A 22,800-nucleotide genomic window follows, 5' to 3' on the forward strand; every position below is an offset into this window, starting at 1 on the left:
AGTCACATGTACATGCAAAACATTACACGGAACATAAAAGTTGTAAATTGCTTAATTCTTTTCATAAACTTTAAACATACAGATATGAATGAAAAAGAAGGAAAAATAGCCAGAATCATCACTGCATGGTCAAATCTTAAAAAATTAACATAACAAGTTGTTACCTTCAAAAATGTGTCCTATGAAAATAATAAAGAAACCCAATAATGCAACCCATCATTTGTTACAACTTCGAGTCTACACAACATTTCACTTTGGAATGCAAAAGTCTGGTCAATCGACCGATAATCAGAGGGTAAAATCCACACAAAAAATGCTCAGACAGTGACATCTGCTACAATGTACATTAATATCCCTAAGTATTCTTAGCAAGAAATTAAACCAACAAACTGACCAAGCTGTGGGATGTCTCCGAGAGAAGCTTTAAGCATGTATCATTTACCTCATGTCAGCCTGGTTAAAATTGACTGACCAGTTCATTAGCCTTGTAAAGATCAAGCACACACAATCTTATTTGATAATTAAAACCTTTCATACCTAACTGACAAATGGTGATTTGTGTTATAGTTTTCCTCAAGTTTTGGTACCTTTCAGCCCCATCATCAAACAATCTAAAATATATAAAAGAACATTATTTATTTCCTTACTAAGTAACCTATTCATGATAGTACTGTACTACATTCAAATACCTGCTAGAGACTATATTGGGGGTTGATTGCAAAACTGTTGTATGCCCTTCTTCATTTCATACAAGTTAATACAGTTTTGCAGTTAACCCATGATATGTGAAAAAAGACCACTATGTACAATCAAACTAAAGAACATCAATCTATTCAACTGCATCAAAAAAGTGTCAATAAAGGCGATTTGAGCCGCGTCACGACAAAACCAACATAATGGGTTTGCGACCTGCATGTATCCAGACCAGTCTGCACATCCCCGCAGTCTGATGAGGATCCATGCTGTTTGCTTACCAACCCTATGACAAGTAGAGAAACTGATAGCGAACAGCATGGATCCTGATCAGACTGCGTGGATGCGCAGGCTGGTCTGGATCCATGCTGGTCGAAAACCCATTACGTTGGTTTTGTCGAGACGCGGCTCATATACACGTACATAAATATCGTTCATTTGTAAACAGCAATGATATATTTCTATTTTATAAATTTACACATGAATTCAATTTAATCTTGTACATTTTTACGAGTAAATGGACTTGTCCATCTCTTATCTTGACAAAACCATATGTTAGTTTTAGGTAAAATTTCAAAACTGTCTGAGAAAGCAGTCACCTTGCATGACCCAATACACAAGTATAGATCCCAACATGGGCTTTTACATAAATTGGAAAACAACAAACAATTTACTTACTTTGACTTCAGCTGCTCATTTATCTTTAACCCAGTAAATTCTGTGTCAAGTGCTGAAATACAAACTTAAAATGATCTTACTGAACAAATAAAGAATAAAGTAATTGGGAAATATTTGCCATCTTACAGCAATATTCTTATCCAGAACAAAATATTTTTGAATCTAGCTTTGTCAAATCAAATGATCTTAGTCAATATACATGTATTTTGACTAATCTCAACTAAATATAAAAATACATTTAAACCTGTTTTTATTTTTTTCATTTGCGGCTAAATTTAAAATGTCACAACTTTAATCTGATCGTTTTGTTTGATTTTTAATTTTGTTTAGCTCTAGATCTAGTTTAACTCTGGACCTAAAAGATAAAAAAAATTACCAATGAAATCACAATGTTTGACATCTTCAACAATTGTTGGATATTGCTCTTTAAATGTAGACTTCAAAACTTCCACCATTTTTCCAAATCTTTCACCTACATTCAATTTTTGTTAAAATGTAACTGTGTTTACAGTTTTGACAGTTTCACGTGCTGCTTTTGTTTACCAACAACCGTTATCATCCTTGAGATTTACGACTTTGCAGAACAAAACAACCTACTCGATTGAAATATTTAAACTAAAAAAGATGAAATTTAAACATTTGAGAAATTCAAAATTGGTTTGAAAATAAACAATTGAAACACAAATATGAGCTTTTTCAGTATCATAATTTTTACGACATTAATTTTTAACCAATCAGATTACTCGTTACAAAAGTCGTAGTGACACATAAACAAATGGTGGGAAATGGGAAGATTTGCATGTTCTTGCTCGTTTGAAAGTTAAATTATCGAAGTATTTGACATGTCTTTTGGAAAATGACACCTGACATGTTTCATTTATTTATTGTTTTGCTCACATTCACACCAGTAATAACTCAAAGTAAGCGCACATACTCAGTAAATACTTTAAATACAATTATTCTGCCAATCTTCATAAAAATCATGATAATACAGTCAGTGTAGGCAATCGGACATCTTATGAAAAGCGTTATTTTTTGCAATATTTTTGCAGTGCTTTAGACTGAAACATTCATATGGCATAATCAAATAGTAACAGGTGTCATTTCTTTTCTAAACATCGCAGAATTGTCACAATGATTAATATGAAAAAGGCAAAGCCTCAAAGCGAGCTCGATTTTTATTTTACATTTTCTGTTTTAAAATTGTCATTTGATATTTTATACACTGCTTCAGTTTATTCTGGGCCCTCCTGCTTCAGTTTATTCTGGGCCCTCCTTTCTATTATGGTTCCTATATAAGTAGACTGGACACCAGTCTACGCTTCCGTTTTCAATCAGAGTACATCGGCTTTTATCGTTATCTTGTAATTCGAAAAGTTGCGATGTGTCAATTCGGTACTTTGGACGGAAGTCTTCAAAACTATCACTATCTAGCAGGTACTCGCGTTATAGTAAAGCATGTTTTGCTAGCAGGCCCTTTGGGCCAGCTCGGCAAGCTCACTATCAAAGTTTTCTTAAAATCTTGACATCTACTGATGAAGAAAAAATAGAAATCAACGTGAAAAAATTGAATTGATTATTTCAAAATATAAGACAAACATTAACCAGTAACTATAGAAAATGTCATTTGAAAATATTAAAGCCTTCATTGAAAAAAAATATTATCTAAACAACTTGTCATTCAAGTAGTTCTGGATCACCTAAAACTTATATTTCCTTACAAACAAGTACTGCTTTTAAAAATTTAATATCAACTGATTCTTTTGTCAATGGAAACATTATGAACTTATCATTTTGTTTTTATTGATGAATAAAAAAGAAATTAAATGATGTGATTCGGTTTGCCTATACACATACTGTATTCAGTAATTTATATCTTGTATTATGGTGTGACTCAAAGAACAGAAAGGTTTATGATTGATTATCTGAATATTATTTGTTTAAGTAGTTGTTGACGTTGTTTTTAAATGAAAATTGTTCTAAACACAGTCCGCAAAATAACTTCTTTAGATCATAGGCCATTTAATTGGGCCTGCAACCAAGGTGAAGTTCTATGCCCGGACTGACTTGAACTACAAGCCCAAAACATTTATATAACAGTTTTTGTATGTTCTATTATTAAATGTGGAAAAAATACTTGTAGATAACACAGATATATATACAATATCTATATTTAGCTCCATGTAGATAATAAGTGAAAGAGAAGGTCTCCAGCCATGTCCATGTGCTAACTTCTTGACATGTACACTAGCTGATCCAGTTTGTAGTTCACAAATGTAAACAATGACTCTAAACATAAAGGTACATGTATTGTTACGGAAATTTATGATGATCCTTATCTAACAAATATAAAATGCCTGTTGGTCTTAATATTTTTGAAATTTTGCTGATCTAAATTTGAATTTACAGATCTTGGGCATGTGGTGTGTGCCTTATTTAGGCAGGAATTGAACTTCAGAATAAAATACTTTCCTGCTCAAAATATAAATTTAGTGCCTTATCTGGGTCAATGTGGTAGTTTTATTTTTGCCAAAATATCTGTGGTAATGTCCAAAATGATAGCTCTGGCCTTTGAATTTAATTTGGAGTTTTACCATCTGTCTGACAGAGAAAGTACTTTACCAGAGGTTAGAAAGTCAAACTGTCGAAGTCCTGCCTTTCCCACAAAACTGTCGGGTAAGCTTAATATGTAGAGCATTGATCTGTGAATTTGCTGGCCTGAAGGTTTGATTCCTGGTGGTACATGTAATTCACACTGTACCACTGCTCTGGTGAAAGTGAAGGCAACTAGTACTGGTAATCTGCTTGACAGCCTGTAAAGGAATGATATGATGGCTGAACTGTGCACTGGTGAATTGATAATGATTTGGAGGGTAAACTATCAACACCTGGCTGGTAATGGGTCTATGGTTACAATTGGGCATGAAATGCTGTAGTAATACTAGTATCTAAAAATCCATGAGGTACATATTCTTAATTCTAGTTTATGATATAATACTTAGATTCATTGTGCGGTGGTACAAACAGTTAGGCATTTTAATGAAAAATGTGATGTTCTTGTTGTAAAGGAATAATGTTCATAATAAATATGTTTTACCAAGATACTCTTGGCATATTTTCAGTAGATCATTGCTGAAGAGACAATTAAACAAGTCATTTTGAGTAACAAGTTTTCCATTATTATTTGTATAAATTAATCAGTGGTGATTGTTATGATTTTCAGATACAGCTCAGACTGTCATAGCAAATGCTGCATTTGAAGATGTAGCACCTTGTCCTTGTGATCTAACAAAGGGATCCTGTGATATAAGATGCTGTTGTGATGGGGTAAGCTTGTGCTTATTTCAATAATTTTAAAATAACAAATCATTTATAAGCCAAATATTAAAGATTCATGAATTTTTCCTCTTAAACCTCTTGCAGGGTCTTATTTACTGGTGTCCTAAAAAAAAAAAAGTAGGGAAATTTCTCTTTAAGTCGTGCTGATTTTCACTTAAATTTAATAAACTTCCAAGTTTGTTTGTTTTTTTTTGTTTTTTCGTCATTTTTTGCAAAAAATAACTGAGTTATTTTCCATCACAATGAAGGGAAGGAGGACTCTCCCCTTATCTATGAAAAAATGAGTCTTTGTCCATACAAATTTTCTTATATTGAAGTGACAGGAAGTATAGACTCATTATTCGAGAATATCTCACTAAGTTTACCATTACAACATAAATTACCTTAAATGGATTTGCCCATCTGTCAATACAGATTAAGTCATTCATTTTAAATGAAAAATTCAAAAATAATATGACAGATTGGATAGCATACAGTGCAGACCATGATCAGACAACACTGATGTATTGACTTATCATGGTCTGCACTGGTCACATGGGTATCATATGTTGCTGTCGGCAAACTAAATGTTAATGTAATTGACTTGCTCTGCTCTTCAGCATCATAATGCTTTAATTAGAAAAAAATCAACAGTAGTAGATGTATGTTATACACCTATAGTTCAGGCTTTGCAGATTTTTAATTATTAATAGACTTGTGGTCCATATCATCGGTTGAAATGCTTTTAAAATAGGATGTATTTTCATCTTGTAGATTAAAATATCCCCCTTGGCCCTTCGCCAAATTGGTTGTTTTCATTGCCTCAGATAAAAATGTAAACCCTGCTTTATTCTAGTCATTTCATAACTTTTTGTTCTTTCATTTGTTCTTTAATTGAAGAATAAATAAACTTGAGTACAGGATATACTAGTACGTACTGCTCTGCTTTAATATCTGTGTAAAAAAAAAAAAAACTTTTTATTTTGTAGGACTGTAGTAGTGATGAGAAACAAACATTTGATAGCTGCATCCCGTTTTTACCTGGAGGGCAGAGTGCCGAGGACCAGCAGTATGAATGTTCATCCAAACACCATAATAAACCTGATTGGTTCCCGTTCTTATGTGTAGTGTTTGAGTATAATGCATTCCTTGGTTACTTCTATGATTGGCAGTACAAGCTTGCGGAGAATAGTCAAGCTCTCCTTAGTCGACTTTATACCAGAACCTTCTACTGGTACAGGTTTGTAACACTTTAACTTATAAATGCAATTATTCTGTTGTAAGTCTTTTGTCAAAAGTATATAAACATATTGAGGGCTAAACCCAATATTGTCGTGAACTAGGCCTGAATTATAAGTTATTTCTTTTTAGCTCACCTGAGCTTGCTCAGGGTGAGCTTTTAGGATCGGTGAATGTCCGTCGTCCGTCGTCCGTCGGGCCGTCCACAATTACTTGTGAACACTCTAGCGGTCGCATTTTTGCCTCAATCATCATCAAACTTGGTCAGGATGCTTATCTAGTTGAAAGCTCGGATGAGTTCGAACATGGGTCATCTCGGATGAAAAACTAGGTCACAAGAGCTAAAAATAGAAAAACCTTGTGAACACTCTAGAGGTCACATTTTTGACCCAATCATCATCAAACTTGGTCAGGATGTTTGTCTAGGTGATAGCTTGGATGAGTTCGAACATGGGTCATCTCGGATGAAAAAGTAGGTCACAGGAGCTATAAATAGAAAAACCTTGTGAACACTCTAGTGGTCACATTTTTGAACCAATCATCATCAAACTTGGTCAGAATGCTTGTCTAGTCAATTGCTTGGATGAGTTCGAACATGGGTCATCTCTGATGAAAAACTAGGTCACAGGAGCTAAAAATAGAAAAACCTTGTGAACACTCTAGTGGTCACATTTTTGACCCAATCATCATCAAACTTTGTCAGGATGCTTGTTTAGATAATAGCTCGGATGAGTTCGAATATGGGTCATCTCGGATGAAAAAACTAGGTCACCGGAGCTATAAATAGAAAAACCTTGTGAACACTCTAGTGGTCACATTTTTGCATCAATCATCATCAAACTTGGTCAGGATGCTTATCTAGTTGATAGCTTGGATGAGTTCAAACATGGTCATCTCGGATGAAAAAGTAGGTCACCAGAGCTAAAAATAGAAAAAACCTTGTTAACACTTTAGCGGTCACATTTTTGCATCAATCATCATCAAACTTGATCAAGATGCTTGTCTAGGTGATAGCTCGGATGAGTTCCAACATGGGTCATCTCGGATGAAAAACTAGGTCACAGGAGCTAAAAATAGAAAAACCTTGTTAACACTCTAGTGGTCACAATTTTGACTCAATTGTCATCAAACTTGGTCAGGAAACTTGTCTAGGTCATTGCTGGGAATAAATCGAACATGGGACATTTCGGATGAAAAACTAGGTCACAGGAGCTAAAAATAGAAAAAATCTTGTTAACACTCTAGTGGCTACTGTTGTGATCCAAATATTCTGTTAATTGGTCTGAAAGTTTGTTTTGATGATTTCTAAGTCAAGATCGAACATGGGTCATCTTGGATGAAAAACTAGGTCACACCGCCCAAATATGGAAAAACCTTGTTAACATTCTAGTGGTCACATTTTCGACTCAATTATCATCAAACTTGGTCAGGATGTTTGTCTAGGTAATTGCTTGGATGAGTTCGAAATCGCATGTGAAACTAGGTCACCGGAGCTAAAAATAGAAAAATCTTGTTAACACTCTAGTTGCTACTGTTTTGATCCAAGTATCCTGGAAATTGGTCTGAAAGTTTGTTTTGATGATTTCTAGGTCAAGTTTGAATATGTGTCACCTGGGTAAAAAACTAGGTCGCACTGCTCAAATATGGATAATCCTTGTTAACACTGTAGTGGTCACATTTTTGACTCACCTGTCATGAGACTTGGTCAGAATGCTTGTCTAGGTAATTGTTTGGATGAGTTTGATAATTCAGGTGAGCGATCTAGGGCCATCATGGCCCTCTTGTTTTATTTCCTACAATCTAAAGTTGAAACCAGAGTTTTGCAGGTTCAGTTTTTAGCTCACCTGAGCTTGCTCAGGGTGAGCTTTTAGGATCGGTGAATGTCCGTCCTCCGTCCGGCCGTCCACAATTGCTTGTGAACACTCTAGCGGTCGCATTTTTGCCTCAATCATCATCAAACTTGGTCTGGATGCTTATCTAGTTGAAAGCTCGGATGAGTTCGAACATGGGTCATCTCGGATGAAAAACTAGGTCACAAGAGCTAAAAATAGAAAAACCTTGTGAACACTCTAGAGGTCACATTTTTGACCCAATCATCATCAAACTTGGTCAGGATGTTTGTCTAGGTGATAGCTCGGATGAGTTCGAACATGGGTCATCTCGGATGAAAAAGTAGGTCACAGGAGCTATAAATAGAAAAACCTTGTGAACACTCTAGTGGTCACATTTTTGAACCAATCATCATCAAACTTGGTCAGAATGCTTGTCTAGTCAATTGCTTGGATGAGTTCGAACATGGGTCATCTTTGATGAAAAACTAGGTCACAGGAGCTAAAAATAGTAAGACCTTGTTTACACTGTAGTGGTCACAATTTTTTATTCGATCATTATCAAACTGGGTCAGGGTGCTTGTCTAGATAAATGCTCAGATGAGTTCAAACATGGGTCGTCTCGGCTGAAAAACTAGGTTACAGGAGCTAAAAATAGAAAAATCTTGTTAACACTCTAGTGGTCACATTTTTGCATCAATCATCATCAAACTTGGTCAGGATGCTTATCTAGTTGATAGCTTGGATGAGTTCGAACATGGGTCATCTCGGATGAAAAAGTAGGTCACCAGAGCTAAAAATAGAAAAACCTTGTTAACACTTTAGCGGTCACATTTTTGCATCAATCATCATCAAACTTGATCAAGATGCTTGTCTAGGTGATAGCTCGGATGAGTTCGAACATGGGTCATCTCTGATGAAAAACTAGGTCACAGGAGCTAAAAATAGAAAAACCTTGTGAACACTCTAGTGGTCACAATTTTGACTTAATTGTCATCAAACTTGGTCAGGAAACTTGTCTAGGTCATTGCTGGGAATAAATCGAACATGGGACATCTCGGATGAAAAACTAGGTCACAGGAGCTAAAAATAGAAAAATCTTGTTAACACTCTAGTGGCTACTGTTGTGATCCAAATATTCTGTTAATTGGTCTGAAAGTTTGTTTTGATGATTTCTTAGTCAAGATCGAACATGGGTCATCTTGGATGAAAAACTAGGTCACACCGCCCAAATATGGAAAAACCTTGTTAACATTCTAGTGGTCACATTTTCGACTCAATTATCATCAAACTTGGTCAGGATGCTTGTCTAGGTAATTGCTTGGATGAGTTCGAAATCGCATGTGAAACTAGGTCACCGGAGCTAAAAATAGAAAAATCTTGTTAACACTCTAGTTGCTACTGTTTTGATCCAAGTATCCTGGAAATTGGTCTGAAAGTTTGTTTTGATGATTTCTAGGTCAAGTTTGAATATGTGTCACCTGGGTAAAAAACTAGGTCGCACTGCTCAAATATGGATAATCCTTGTTAACACTGTAGTGGTCACATTTTTGACTCACCTGTCATAAGACTTGGTCAGAATGCTTGTCTAGGTAATTGTTTGGATGAGTTTGATAATTCAGGTGAGCGATCTAGGGCCATCATGGCCCTCTTGTTTATGTTGTTACCCTAGCCTGGGATTCAGTGGTTGATAGTTTTTCCTTATAAATAACATATTTTTGCTTATTCATAACATACACGCTATTTCGAATTTGTTTGTGATTTTGATCGTATAGTATCATTTGGAGAATAGAAGCACATAAAAAAATCGACAGACTGGAACCCAGGCTATTCTTACCCTTACTCTCCAGAACATGTTAATTTCACGCCTCGAGGAATGTTAAAGTTAACTGTAAAACAATTCTTGAAGACTTGTTCATAAAAAGTAACGAGTAATTGAAAGATTTATCTGAACAGTGGCTTTTTACATCTTACCTGGACAGTAATGTTTTTTACTTGCAGCAACCCTTGCTTTTTAAATTGGGAAATTTTACCATGGTTAAATTTTTATAAATAGGAAAAATAAACAGGAAAAAATATGAAAATGTTTTGTGAAAAAAATCAGCTTGTTTGCAGAAATCTTCAAAATTTTAAAGAGATTTTAAGATTGAATTTAGAATTTTCAGAGCTTTTTCTTTCAATTTGGAAAAAGCTGATAATTTGACCACTATGAATTGTGTACAGGTACTTGAATATAATTTCAGAGAACTCGAGCCAAGAACTCTGCCTGATTCACCTGAGGGTGCTTACAAGTATGGAGTGAATATGAAGACAACTAAAGGCCTACTGACGCTTCCTCAGCCAATTTTGAGTGGCCAATGTTTATATACAGCACCTGTGCAGTACCTGAAAGATATAGACACCTCCTGCACATTTCAGTTATCTAACCGATTGTGCAGCCAGTCTTCAGTTCTAAGCGTGCTTTCATACATAAATAAAATAAACAATATTAGTGTTCTGGCTGGCAGTTCAAGCATTGTACCAGCTACAACGACTGTGGTATACAAGTGTGCCACAGATGTAAGTTCCTATATAAAATCTTCACAGACAATAAATGATTTAGTGGATAATACTCAAGTATATAAATTTAATTACAACTTGCCCACTGGCGAACAGTGTGTTGACGACTGTGCCGTGTGTGACAATTTCAACGATTCACCAAATACTGATACCCCAATCAACAATTGTCCATCACAGACACCCACAACTAGCCTGGACGCGAACGGTGTTTGTTTAAATGCTGTTATCGACGTAGACTACACAATAAAATGGACGGGTAACACAACCGAACAGTTAGACGCAGTTATAACTCTGGGTAATATAGAAATACAGAATGCCGCAGGAATTAATAATGTCCTTACACAGAAATATAAAACAACTTTCATCCATAATGTGACGGCACCAGGTGATGGAGCCATTGATAATTTCAATAACATCACCGACGCTTCATACGAGCGATCAGGCAGAGTAGGCTACGATATTGGACGTACGATATTTACCGGCTACGAGATTTTGAACACAACTCTGACACCACCTCAATTCATGTATGTTAACACCAACACGTCGAGGCAAATGGCAGTGTTCGATACATGTAAGTGACTCTTTTACTGTATTTATGAGAATGTAAAGTTATGCAGCCTGAAAAAAAAATCAGGAAAGGATAGTATTAGTTTGTCTTCTTATTATTATACCCCCGCACAACAAAGTTGTAAGGGGGGTATACTGGAATCAGCTTGTCCGTCCTGTCGTCTGGTGTTCGTCGGTTTTTTTCTTGTCTGCCAAATAACTTAAGCATCTTTTGACCCACAGTCTTCATATTTGGCATGGAGGTTAGTTATGATTAGTAGATGACCCTGATGATTTTGAGGTCAAAGGTCAAGGTCACAGGGCCTTGACTTCAAAAAGCTTTTCCACCCAATAACTGATGAAACCTTTTACCCACAGTCTTCATTTTTGGCATGGAGGTTAGTCACAATTAGTAGATGACCCCTCTTGATTTTGAGGTCACCAGGTCAAAGGTGAAGGTCACAGGGGATGTGACTTCAAAAAGCTTGTCCACTCAATTGCTTAAGAAGGCTTTTCTTCATATTTGGTATTGAGGTTGTTTGTGACTAGTAGATGACCCCTTTTGATTTTTAGATGACTGTGTCAAAGGTCAAGGTCACAGGGATTTTACTATAATAAGCTTGTCTGCTCAAATGCTTAAGAATGCCTGTCCGCAGTGACATTTTCACATTTGAAGCATGTAGAATACATAATTCAGCAATGCACTGGCTTAGTAACCTCAGATTTTGCAGGGAGGTTGTCTTTGAGCTCTCAATGGTCACTGTTGATTCTGACAAAGTGTTATGTGGGGGTATTCAAGCCATTACAGTGGCAGTTCTAGTTTCTTTGGTTACAAGTCCTCCATGGCAAAGTCTTTAAGGTTGCTTACTTGGACTTGCATGCTCTTTTTAGCTCACCTGAGCATATGCTCAGGGTGAGCTATTAGGATCACTCTTCGTCCGTCGTACGTCATCCGTTGTCCGTTCACACTTTTCAAACGACATCTCCTCTGAAACCATAAGGCAGATCATAATGAAACTTCACAGGGATGTTCCTTGTGTGAAGCCTTAACAAAGTTGTTCAAAGAATTCCATTCCATGCAGAACTATGGTTGCCATGGCAACCAAAAGAAAAAACTTTAAACATCTTCTTCTAGATAACCCAAAGAGCTAGAGCTTAGATATTTGGCATGAAACATCTTCTAGTGAGTGTCTACCAAGATTGTTCAAATAAAAGCCCTGGGGTCAAAATTGGCCCCGCCCCAGGGGGTCATTGATTTTCCTTATATGCATATAGTAAAAACTTTAAAAAATCTTCTTCTAAAAAACCCAAAGAGCTAGAGCTTAGATATTTGGCATAAAACATGTTCTAATGGATGTCTACCAAGTTTGTTCAAATAAAAGCCCTGGGGTCAAAATTGGCCCCGCCCCAGGGGGTCATTGATTTTCCCTATATGCATATAGTAAAAACTTAAAAAAATCTTCTTTTAAAGAACCCAAAGAGCTAGACCTAAGATATTAAGCATGAAACATCTTCTAATAAGTGTCTACCAAGATTGTTCAAATAAAAGCCCTGGGGTCAAAATTGGCCCCGCCCCAGGGGGTCATTGATTTTCCTTATATGCATATAGTAAAAACTTTAAAAAATCTTCTTCTACAAAACCCAAAGAGCTAGAGCTTAGATATTTGGCATTAAACATGTTCTGATGGATGTCTACCAAGTGTGTTCAAATAAAAGCCCTGGGGTCAAAATTGGCCCCGCCCCAGGGGGTCATTGATTTTCCCTATATGCATTACAGTGTAACTTCTGAAAACCGAACACCCATGGGACTTGTCAAAAAGTTCGGATTTCAGAGGTTTCCGGAATTCAGAGGTTTATGATAATGTGGACAAGACTTGAATTTCTATCAGTTTGTAGAAAAATTGTTAATTGCATAAACTTACATACTGTCCGATGCTAGTTAATTAATGATTACATCAAATGCAATACAATCCCTAAAGACGTTTGATGCATACATTGTCCCAATTAATTGTCATTTAATCCGCTAATAAACACTTCAAATTAACTGACCGTCGTAAATTACTTTACTTAACCGCATCAAATCAAACATACTATTTCACAGTTTGTGATTTTAACGCGTGTCAAATTACACGATCACCGCTAATTAGTAAACAATCGATAGGGTGATTAAATCTTCCCGCAGGGTAAACATTCTCGATTTACAATGCATTTCACACCTTTGGATATTTCCGGTTTTGGGAGGTAAAATTGCATGGATTTGACTCTAATTTTAGGAAAATATCGTCCGGAATTCAGAATTTAGAAGTTCCGGTATTCAGAAGTATTATATTAATAGAAAATAGAAGGGGAAAAAACGGGACCGAAAAAATTGTTCGGTTTTTAGAAGTTTCCAGATTTCAGAAGTTCCGGAATTCGGAAGTTACACTGTAGTAAAAACTTTAAAAAATCTTCTATTAAAGAACCCAAAGAGCTAGACCTAAGATATTAAGCATGAAACATCTTCTAATAAGTGTCTACCAAGATTGTTCAAATAAAAGCCCTGGGGTCAAAATTGGCCCCGCCCCAGGGGGTCATTGATTTTCCCTATATGCATATAGTAAAAACTTTAAAAAATCTTCTTCTAAAAAACCCAAAGAGCTAGAGCTTAGATATTTGGTGTAAAACATGTTCTAATGGATGTCTACCAAGTTTGTTCAAATAAAAGCCCTTGGGTCAAAATTGGCCCCGCCCCAGGGTTCATTGATTTTCCCTATATGCATATAGTAAAAACTTAAAAAAATCTTCTCTTAAAGAACCCAAAGAGCTAGAGCTAAGATATTAAGCATGAAACATCTTCTTATCAGTGTCTACCAAGTTTGTTCAAATAAAAGCCCTGGGGTCAAAATTGGCCCCGCCCCAGGGGGTCATTGATTTTCCCTATATGCATATAGTAAAAACTTTAAAAAAAATTCTTTTAAAGAACCCAAAGAGCTAGAGCTAAGATATTTAGCATAAAACATGTTCTAATAAGTGTCTACCAAGATTGTTCAAATAAAAGCCCTGGGGTCAAAATTGGCCCCGCCCCAGGGGGTCATTGATTTTCCCTATATGCATATAGTAAAAACTTTAAAAAATCTTCTTCTAAAAAACCCAAAGAGCTAGAGCTTAGATATTTGGTGTAAAACATGTTCTAATGGATGTCTACCAAGTTTGTTCAAATAAAAGCCCTTGGGTCAAAATTGACCCCGCCCCAGGGTTCATTGATTTTCCCTATATGCATATAGTAAAAACTTAAAAAAATCTTCTCTTAAAGAACCCAAAGAGCTAGAGCTAAGATATTAAGCATGAAACATCTTCTTATCAGTGTCTACCAAGTGTGTTCAAATAAAAGCCCTGGGGTCAAAATTGGCCCCGCCCCAGGGGGTCATTGATTTTCCCTATATGCATATAGTAAAAACTTTAAAAAAAATTCTTTTAAAGAACCCAAAGAGCTAGAGCTAAGATATTTAGCATAAAACATGTTCTAATGGGTGTCTACAAAATTTGTTCAAATAAAAGCCCTGGGGTCAAAATTGGCCCCGTCCCAGGGGTCATTGATTTTCCCTTTATACATAGAGTAAAAAGTTAAAAATCTTCTATTAAAGAACCCAAAGAGCTAGAGCTGAGATATTTAGCATGAAACATGTTTTATGGATGTCTACCAAGTTTGTTCAAATAAAAGCCCTTGGGTTAAAATTGGCCCTGCCAGGGGGAGGGGGGGGGGGGGGTCAAAAGTCATTGTTATTCATAATTTGTGTATAGTAAAATCTTAACATCATGAAATATCTTCTAATGGGTGTCTTCCAAGTTTGTTCAAATAAAAGCTCTTTGGTTTAAACTGGCCCAGCCCTGAGGGCCTATGTTCAGGTGAGCGACCCCAGGGCCATCATGGCCCTCTGGTTATATGATGCCAGAGACTTTGATTTCTTTCAAGTGAGGAAACAATTCTGCTAGGTAACGGAAGATTTGTGATTGTAAACAAAATTAATGTCTGTTCAAGTTTGAGGTAACACAGAGAATGAAATATTAAAAACGATTTTTCTCCTGGCAGAAAATGAAAAGTCACCATATTATCTTTTAAAATGTTTGTGCATCTTAAAATCCAACAAAAAAATCCTTCCATTATAGTGGCTGTTTGAAATTGTACATTTATTCAATGACTATTAGGGGGCATCCGTGCCCAAGTGGTTATGGTCGTTGACTTCAAACCACCTGCCCCTCACCGCTGTGGGTTTGAATCCCTACAGGAACTTTGGATTCTTTCATGTGAGAAAGCTTTCCAGCAGGCTTACGGAACGTCGGTGGTTCTACTCAGGTGCCTGTTCGTGCCTCAAATAATGCACGGAGGGGCACCTGAGGTCTTCCTCCACCAGTAAAGCTGGAACGTCGCCATATGACCTATAATTTGTTAGTTTGATGTAAAACCCAATAAATGAAACAAATAAACAATGAGTGTTATCTCACTTGTAGATAATTAGGTTGTAGGTTATTGAATGAACCTTTCCAGGGCTTGAGATTAAATTGGTCAAGGTCTTTGAAGCTATAAAATTCATTTTTCTCATTTTTCTGTCCAGTTCTATGCTTTAAACATTTGGGAGACAAGCCTTAAAGTTTGGAAACATACCTAAAAGTCAATGTCTGAAAAAGGTATGAACAAGTCACACCTGTTCTGCTTTGGGAATGGATCTTTTTGACCAAAAATAATTTTACATGGAAAAAAAAGCTTATACTTTTTATCCCCCGCCGAAAATTTTCGGCGGAGGATATAGAAATAGTCTCCGTCCGTCCGTCCTTCTGTCCGAAATTTTTGTCCGGAGCATATCTCTAAAAGTATTTGAGTTATCAACTTGAAACTTCATAGGTGGATAGACCTCATTGAGGAGGAGTGCAGTGCACAAGAATGATAACTCTACCTTGCATGATTTTTGAGTTATTGCCCTTTGTTATTTTTCAAAATTGATTTTTGTCCGGAGCATAACTCAAAAAGCCTATGAGATATTAACATGAAACTTCATAGGTGCATAGATCTCACTCAGGAAGTGTGCTGTGCACAAGAATGATAACTCTTCTTTTCATAATTTTTGAGTTATTGCCCTTTGTTATTTTTCATACCTAATTTTTCACCTGAGTGGAGCATAACTCAAAAAGTGTTTGAGATATCAACATGAAATGTCATAGAAGGATAGATCTTATTGAGGAGGAATGTTGTGCGCAAGAATGATAACTCTTCCCTATACAATTTTTGAGTTATTGCCCTTTGTTGTTTTTTTCATGCTATTTTGTCCAGAGCTTATCTCAAAAAGTATTTGAGGTATCAACTTGAAACTTCATAGGTGGATGGATCTCATTGAGGAGGAGTGCAGTGCTAAAGAATGATAACTCTACCCTGCATTATTTTTGAGTTATTGCCCTTTGTTATTTTTCAAAATTAATTTTTGTCCAGAGCATAACTCAAAAAGCCTAAAAGTTGAGATATCAAAATGAAACTTCATAGGTGCATAGATCTCACTCAGGAGGTGTGCACTGCACAAGAATGATAACTGTACCTTTTATAATTTTTGAGTTATTGCCCTTTGTTATTTTTCATACTTAATTTTTCAATTCAATTTTTTTCTCAAAAAGTATTTGAGGTATCAACTTGAAACTTCATAGGTGGATTGATTTTACTGTGGAGGGATGCAGCACACAAGAATGATAACCTACCCTGCATTATTTTTCAGTTATTGCCCTTTGTTATTTTCAGCCATCAGTATTCACATAGGTTTCAAATCTGTAATCACTATAGCCATCAGTTTTCATTACCAAAACTTTCCAAAAGACCTTTTAAAATGGAATTATTCTGCTCTACTACATATACATTCTTCCAATGAGCAAACACATTCGGCGGGGGATGGCCATGTTGACATGGCTCTTGTTTTATAGATAACTTATTGTTGTTGCTGTATTGTTGCTGCTGTTGTTGTTTTAGCTGCGGATGGCTTGTGTAGGAACGCTGGAAGAAGGAGTATAAAGTTTCAAGAGGATATCACCACTCGGTGTAAATTGATGTTAAATCATGCAGAGTTTTCTGACTGCTCTGGTTTAAGGTATGATATTATTATTTGTTCTCTATTTAACCTTTAGAATTTATTTAATGAAGAGAATTTGAAGCTATCCATTATTGATTCAATTAAGAGAAAAGAGAATTCGATGGTAATATTCAAGTACTTATATTAACAGCCAACATTTTTTCATGTACATGTATAATTTGAAAACGTTATTATATATTTCATTATAATTCATATTTAAAATGATAAAGAGCAGATTTTCTTACTTTTATAGCTGTCCAGGATATTGAATTTGTTCACTGGATGAAGCTATCCAACTTACTTTCTGATAATTGGTATTAGCAGCAAACCAATTGTGCCTGTTTTACTACAGTACCGCAAACAATCAGTATGGCAGTAATCCTGGAATGTCACTATATGAATAATAAACTAAATATTTCTTAGAACCAAACTTATTTTTTCAAATGTTTTTCAGGAAGTTGATCATAAATAGACTAAACAACCTGATGCCATCAAATTTGATTGGTCGTCGAGGTTACAATGATAATACTAACAGAGGATACTGGCTTGAGGTTCTCAGGTAAGAGTCTATTCTTGTTCTCCTTTCTAATTATTTTTCCTCAACACATGGTTTTAAACAGTAGTATGAAGGCCATTATTAGTGGTTCATTTTAGTGTCCATACAACAGTTAAGAGGTCTATATGACAGTTTAGTGGCCCATATGACAATTCAGTGGTCCATATGAAAGTTTACTGAGTTTAGTGGTCCATACAACAGTTTAGAGGTCAATATGACAGTTCAGTGGTCAATATGACAGTTCAGTGGTCAATATGACAGTTTAGTGATCAATATGACAGTTCATATTGTTTTATATTATGAATAAACATTAACACAAAATTTAAAAAAAAAACAAACAAACTGATTCTATAATTCTGGTTAAAAGAAAATGCCAAGTCACAAAATTGTTACTTCAGCAGTTTGTTAGCTATTTTGGGTCAACCCAGGTTTATACAAGTAGTTGCTTAATATATGAATAAATTCTAAACAGTATATCAGCAATTCATAGTTTTTATTTTTCTTTCTTAAATGTTTTTGGAGATTTTAATCATGTTGAAAACAATGATTTTTGGCTCAATTTAACAGGGATGACTTGAAATCCAGTTGTGATCTTAGCGAGTATTTCCCATTAGGTATGAGCCCAGTTGACAACCGCACAGGAATTTGTTACAACATTACCGATGGAATACATCTGCAGATTTTTTATGGAGTAACTGGAAAATCTAATGGATTTCCCATCTACGAAATTCTTGGAAGTAAAGTCAGGTAAGAAAGCACTGTAGTTCATGAAGCTTCTAGAATCAATTTACAGCCACCATTATGACTATACAGTATAGGTTGATAATTTTTATTGAATTATGGAGGGTCCTCCATGGCTGAGTGATTTTGGGTCATTTACTTGCGTCATCACTGTAGTTTTGAGCCCCTAAGCATCTTGGCATACTTTATGTGAGAAAGCTATCCGCGAGCTTACAGAACTTCAGTGGTGCTTGTTTGTGTTGAAATAAAGGACAGAAGGACATTTGAGGTCTTCCTCCACCAGTAAACCATGTGACCTGTACTGTGTTGGTGTGATGTAAAACCCAATCACGAAAAAAAATATAGTATATGTAATTGAAGTATTTCAAGAGATTTATTGGCATATTTAAAAGAGAATCAGGAAACAGGTGTTTTTTACTCAGAAGTTGATTCTGGAAGGTTGTTTGTTCTACTACAATGCCTGCTTTTGCCTGAAATACTGCATAGAGGGGCACTTTGTGGCCTCTCAAAACCCGTAAAAGCTGGAAAGTTGCCATATAACAAATTTTCAAATATTTACTTAACACTAAGGGGAAACAACTATGCAGAGGTGGCTTATTGTTTTAGGTTAATGCTGGTAGTGGCCATAAACAAGCCTTCACATTCATGCAGTCTGACCAGGCTCTATACTGTTGGTAGCTGAGCATAGTGATACTGAAATCCCAACACTGCTTACGGACCATTCCATGTTCAAATCTGGGCAAGTTCATTATACAGTCCCAGTGATTGTACATACTTTATTCAAAGCTGACCCAAAATGTTTAAACATGTATTATTCAGCTTGATACATGTATGTTATATTATATAGCATATTATATGTTATATTATAAATGTATACTGTTATTAAACTGTTAAATCATTTACAGTTATTCCAATTCAACCTGGCAAGTACAATGTAGCGGGCCTGCTGGTGGCGTGTGCCGAGAAACAAACTCACAACCATTTTATGTGACCAATTCTGTGAGGTTTATAGAAATTCCACCAGTGACCCCTGAACCTGTCTCAAAGTAAGTGTAATTTACATAAAATCCACTGTTAATAGATATTAAAGTTTGAAAAATCAACAACAAAAAACAGAAAAACAATATTGTCACATACCTATTGCAAATCTGTGAAAATGGTATGGCACAGCTGTGCATATATTTTGATGTGGTGTCCTTTGCATTATACAAACAAAGTGTAAAGACGCGATCACATAATTATAATATTGATGATTCTAATTTGTCTTCTTTAACATCTGAATTTCTTCTCTTATTATGAAAAATTATTTATTTTGACTTCACAGATACTATGAAGTGCCTAGAGAAGAAGACAAGCAGTTATGTCCGGGGGATCGTTGCTGGGACAATTTATTCTACCCATTTACACGGCGATACAGTGCCGACAATCGAGAATACGTGTTCGGAATGGTCTCTTTGTCTATCATATTCTTTATAGGATATTTCCTTGTTGCTAGACCATTCTGGTGAAAACATTTATCTAGTATTATAATGTAAAAAGCTGCAGAAGGGCGAGGAAAAGTTTTAATTAGTGCTTAAATGTGCAAAATAGTTTTGAAGATTGATATATACAGACAGTTAGTAAGCCATGGATACTACAATATATACAGAAAGAAATTTTGTAGGCATTGGATACTACCCCTTGTATACTAGTGGTACTCTTATAATGTACGTGTATTTCAAATTGGAAGCCTCTAAAGGTGTTACAGGCATTGTATACATCAAAGTGCTGCAGCACTGAATGCGACGGACATGCAACCGGAGAGACATTAATTAAGGCTTCTTTTAGAAAAACAAAAACAAAAACAAAACACAAAATATATAACAAATATATAACAGAGAAAATTTGTTCCATACAAGTTCGAGATTTGTAAAGCAATATATTTGGTGTCCCAAATTGATATAATTCAGATTTTCTACTTTCAAGCACTTAAATACAGAATGAAATTTATGCCTAAAAACTCTGGTCAAACTTGTAAATCAGTGTCCTTATCGATTTATTCTAAGAAATGATATGTAAATAGAAAAAAAACTATCAACGAAATATTTCTAGAATAAATCCAGGCAAATAAAGTTCAAACATAAAACATTATACATTTGAGAATGCTATTTAGAATTGCTTCGTGTTATATCATAGTGGGCATACAGACAATAAAATATAAGTCATTTGTATTTTTATTTCTCTTGGATATGTCTCATTAAAAAAATGGTTAAAATCATCAGCAATTAATAGTGTATTTCTTAGATTTTTTTTATTTACAAGGTAAAGATGTAGAGGCCAGAGCACATCGTTTTTATTTTAATTTAAATGTCACTTAAGCACTACAGTGTTTAGTTGTCCTTTTCAACTTCACACTAAATTCCATTTTCAACTTGTTTGCTTCTTACAATTGTATAGCATTTCTAAAAGTATTGCATTGCAATCCGCTGGTTTATTAATTACATGTTTAATGTGTACTTCCTAATCGCCTGTCCAAAAATCAGAACAAGTGAAGCAGAATCTATTTTTAGAATAGCGAAGGTTAACTCATATCATGACCTAGTAAAATATGTAAACAAGCCACAAGAATAGGAAGTAGAACTGATATTATAACTTAATTCCTTACCATGAAAGACTACATGGCGGTAAAGTGTCTTACATGCATTTTCAAAAATAGATATTTATACTAGCCATTGTACTGTATCATATATATTAATAACTGCTGAATATTCAGCTAAACCCGCGGTATGAGTCACGAAAATAGTTCTTCTTTTATTAATGCGCGAGTTATCCTAGAGTCACGAAAAACTTTTGATTTGTTAATAATAATGTTTTGTATAATGTAGAAATATTTATTTCCTACTAATAATGTCTTGGAACTCAGAGGATACACCTTTATTGAAGTATAATTTGCTGTCCTACTTTTTCGATAGCGGTAAATCGTTTTAGCAGTAATTTGCATATTGCACAATAATACTACGGGACTACAACGTTTTTATCAATAATATACGTTCATATTTTAACTTGGATAACTTAATTTGAAATTGAAAAGGCTAAATATGGAAGACATTAAGATATCCAGACAAAGTATGGGAGTTTTGAAGGATCAAATTCATGTACTATTTCTTGGGCTGTTAATTGGTTTAGGACACATTGCGCGAGTGTAGCCAACGAAATCCCATGTGTAGATGACTTAGCTCTGAACGCGCCTGAGGGCGCGTCCGTCGCAAAAATAAGAAAGGTTGTAAACAATTGTATAGGCAAGTATGAGTATAAACAATTTATTTTGGATTCACTTTTTTATGAACAAGAATGGTTTGTAACTTGTATCCTACATGTGTTTTAGGTTTCTTTGGACAAGAAGTTTTATGTACCTTTTTTATGAAGTAATGTATAGTGATACATGTAAGTAAGGATTGTATAGAATAGGCAGTAATGTAACGAATGTTTAAAGAATAACCGTTATACCTCTGTCTGAAACCCGGCTGTTAGAAATTACTGACAGGCGACTTTATTCACAGGTTAAATTGTATTCTAAATCCTGATATTGGACTTCATATACTCCACAACAGCCGGTTTCTATCCAGATGGCATTTAAAACAGGGGCGGCAAAATCAATTGTCCATATTGCCCAGCTTGCTCGGATTTTGCCCGCCCTTTAAAACAGGTTGATTTGTAGATTTTATGTAATTTAAATATGAAAGTCACCATGTGTACACTAGATGACAAAAAAAATGTTAGATGTACATGAGTCTGTGAAATTATTTATGGATACATGTATTTCTTTACGCATATTTACTGTATACATTAACATTGCCTATGATATTGTTAATGTCTGGATGCTGTGATATTTGTAGTAATAGTTAGTTAGTTTAATCATGATTTTATAATTAATATGTAATATTATTTATTTATTGTATAACTTAAACAAAGAAATAGATTTTTTTTAAATATGTATCCAAGTGTTGTTATAGATATTACCATGGTAATAGTCATAATTTTCTCTGACAAAAACTCTTTATACTTTTATACAGTCATGGAATATCCAATATATCTTTGTTAGTTCAAAGTTGTTTTTTTTATAGGTCTGAATCAATAACCGCTGTGCAAAATTTCAGGTCATTGCTAACTGTACTGTATTGTATTTTTTGTTCAAAATTTAAGAACAATGTATCTCTATTTATTTAGGTTAAAAGGCAGATACCTTAACAACTCGGTCATAAGATTATAAAGTTTTTTTTTCTAGACTCAAACTGTTTACTCAGATATTGAAATCCTTTAAAACTGCAAATCGACTGTTGTTCCAAATCAAAGCAAAGCAATTTCAGTATATATTTCTGGTAAGGGTTGTAAAAAATCTGTATTGTTTTATATATAAAGGCCCATTATGCCTCGGAAATTATACCAATTCTATTTCTCAAAAACTTTTACTTTTTGGTATCTTGTTACAGTTTTCAAACTAATACTTATTTGATATATGCATGAACTATCTTGCAACTTAAGCTCTGTTAGCAATTGGTATAATTATAGTGAATTA

General features: G+C 35.1%; 1 protein-coding gene and 1 long non-coding RNA gene across 2 annotated transcripts; one reads left to right on the plus strand and one right to left on the minus strand.

Moving 5' to 3' along the window:
• Positions 1–536: 536 nt before the first annotated feature.
• On the minus strand, positions 537–1,952 carry LOC132728264 (uncharacterized). Its single transcript, XR_009625461.1, has 3 exons — positions 1,748–1,952; positions 1,372–1,423; positions 537–611 (listed from the first exon to the last, which is right to left on the minus strand). It is a non-coding gene; the product is annotated as an uncharacterized LOC132728264 (long non-coding RNA).
• Positions 1,953–2,121: 169 nt separating this feature from the next.
• Positions 2,122–20,004, plus strand: LOC132728263 (tectonic-2-like). Its single transcript, XM_060713877.1, has 9 exons — positions 2,122–2,291; positions 4,595–4,698; positions 5,679–5,929; positions 10,001–10,887; positions 16,849–16,966; positions 17,403–17,507; positions 18,072–18,251; positions 19,151–19,291; positions 19,570–20,004. The coding sequence occupies exons 1-9, from the start codon at positions 2,228–2,230 to the stop codon at positions 19,751–19,753; spliced, it is 2,034 nt and encodes a 677-aa protein (XP_060569860.1). The 5' UTR covers positions 2,122–2,227; the 3' UTR covers positions 19,754–20,004.
• Positions 20,005–22,800: the final 2,796 nt, after the last annotated feature.

Source organism: Ruditapes philippinarum, unplaced genomic scaffold, assembly GCF_026571515.1.
Source record: "Ruditapes philippinarum isolate M1 unplaced genomic scaffold, ASM2657151v2 ctg693_1_1_1_1, whole genome shotgun sequence".
Classification (NCBI taxonomy): Eukaryota; Metazoa; Mollusca; class Bivalvia; order Venerida; family Veneridae; genus Ruditapes; species Ruditapes philippinarum.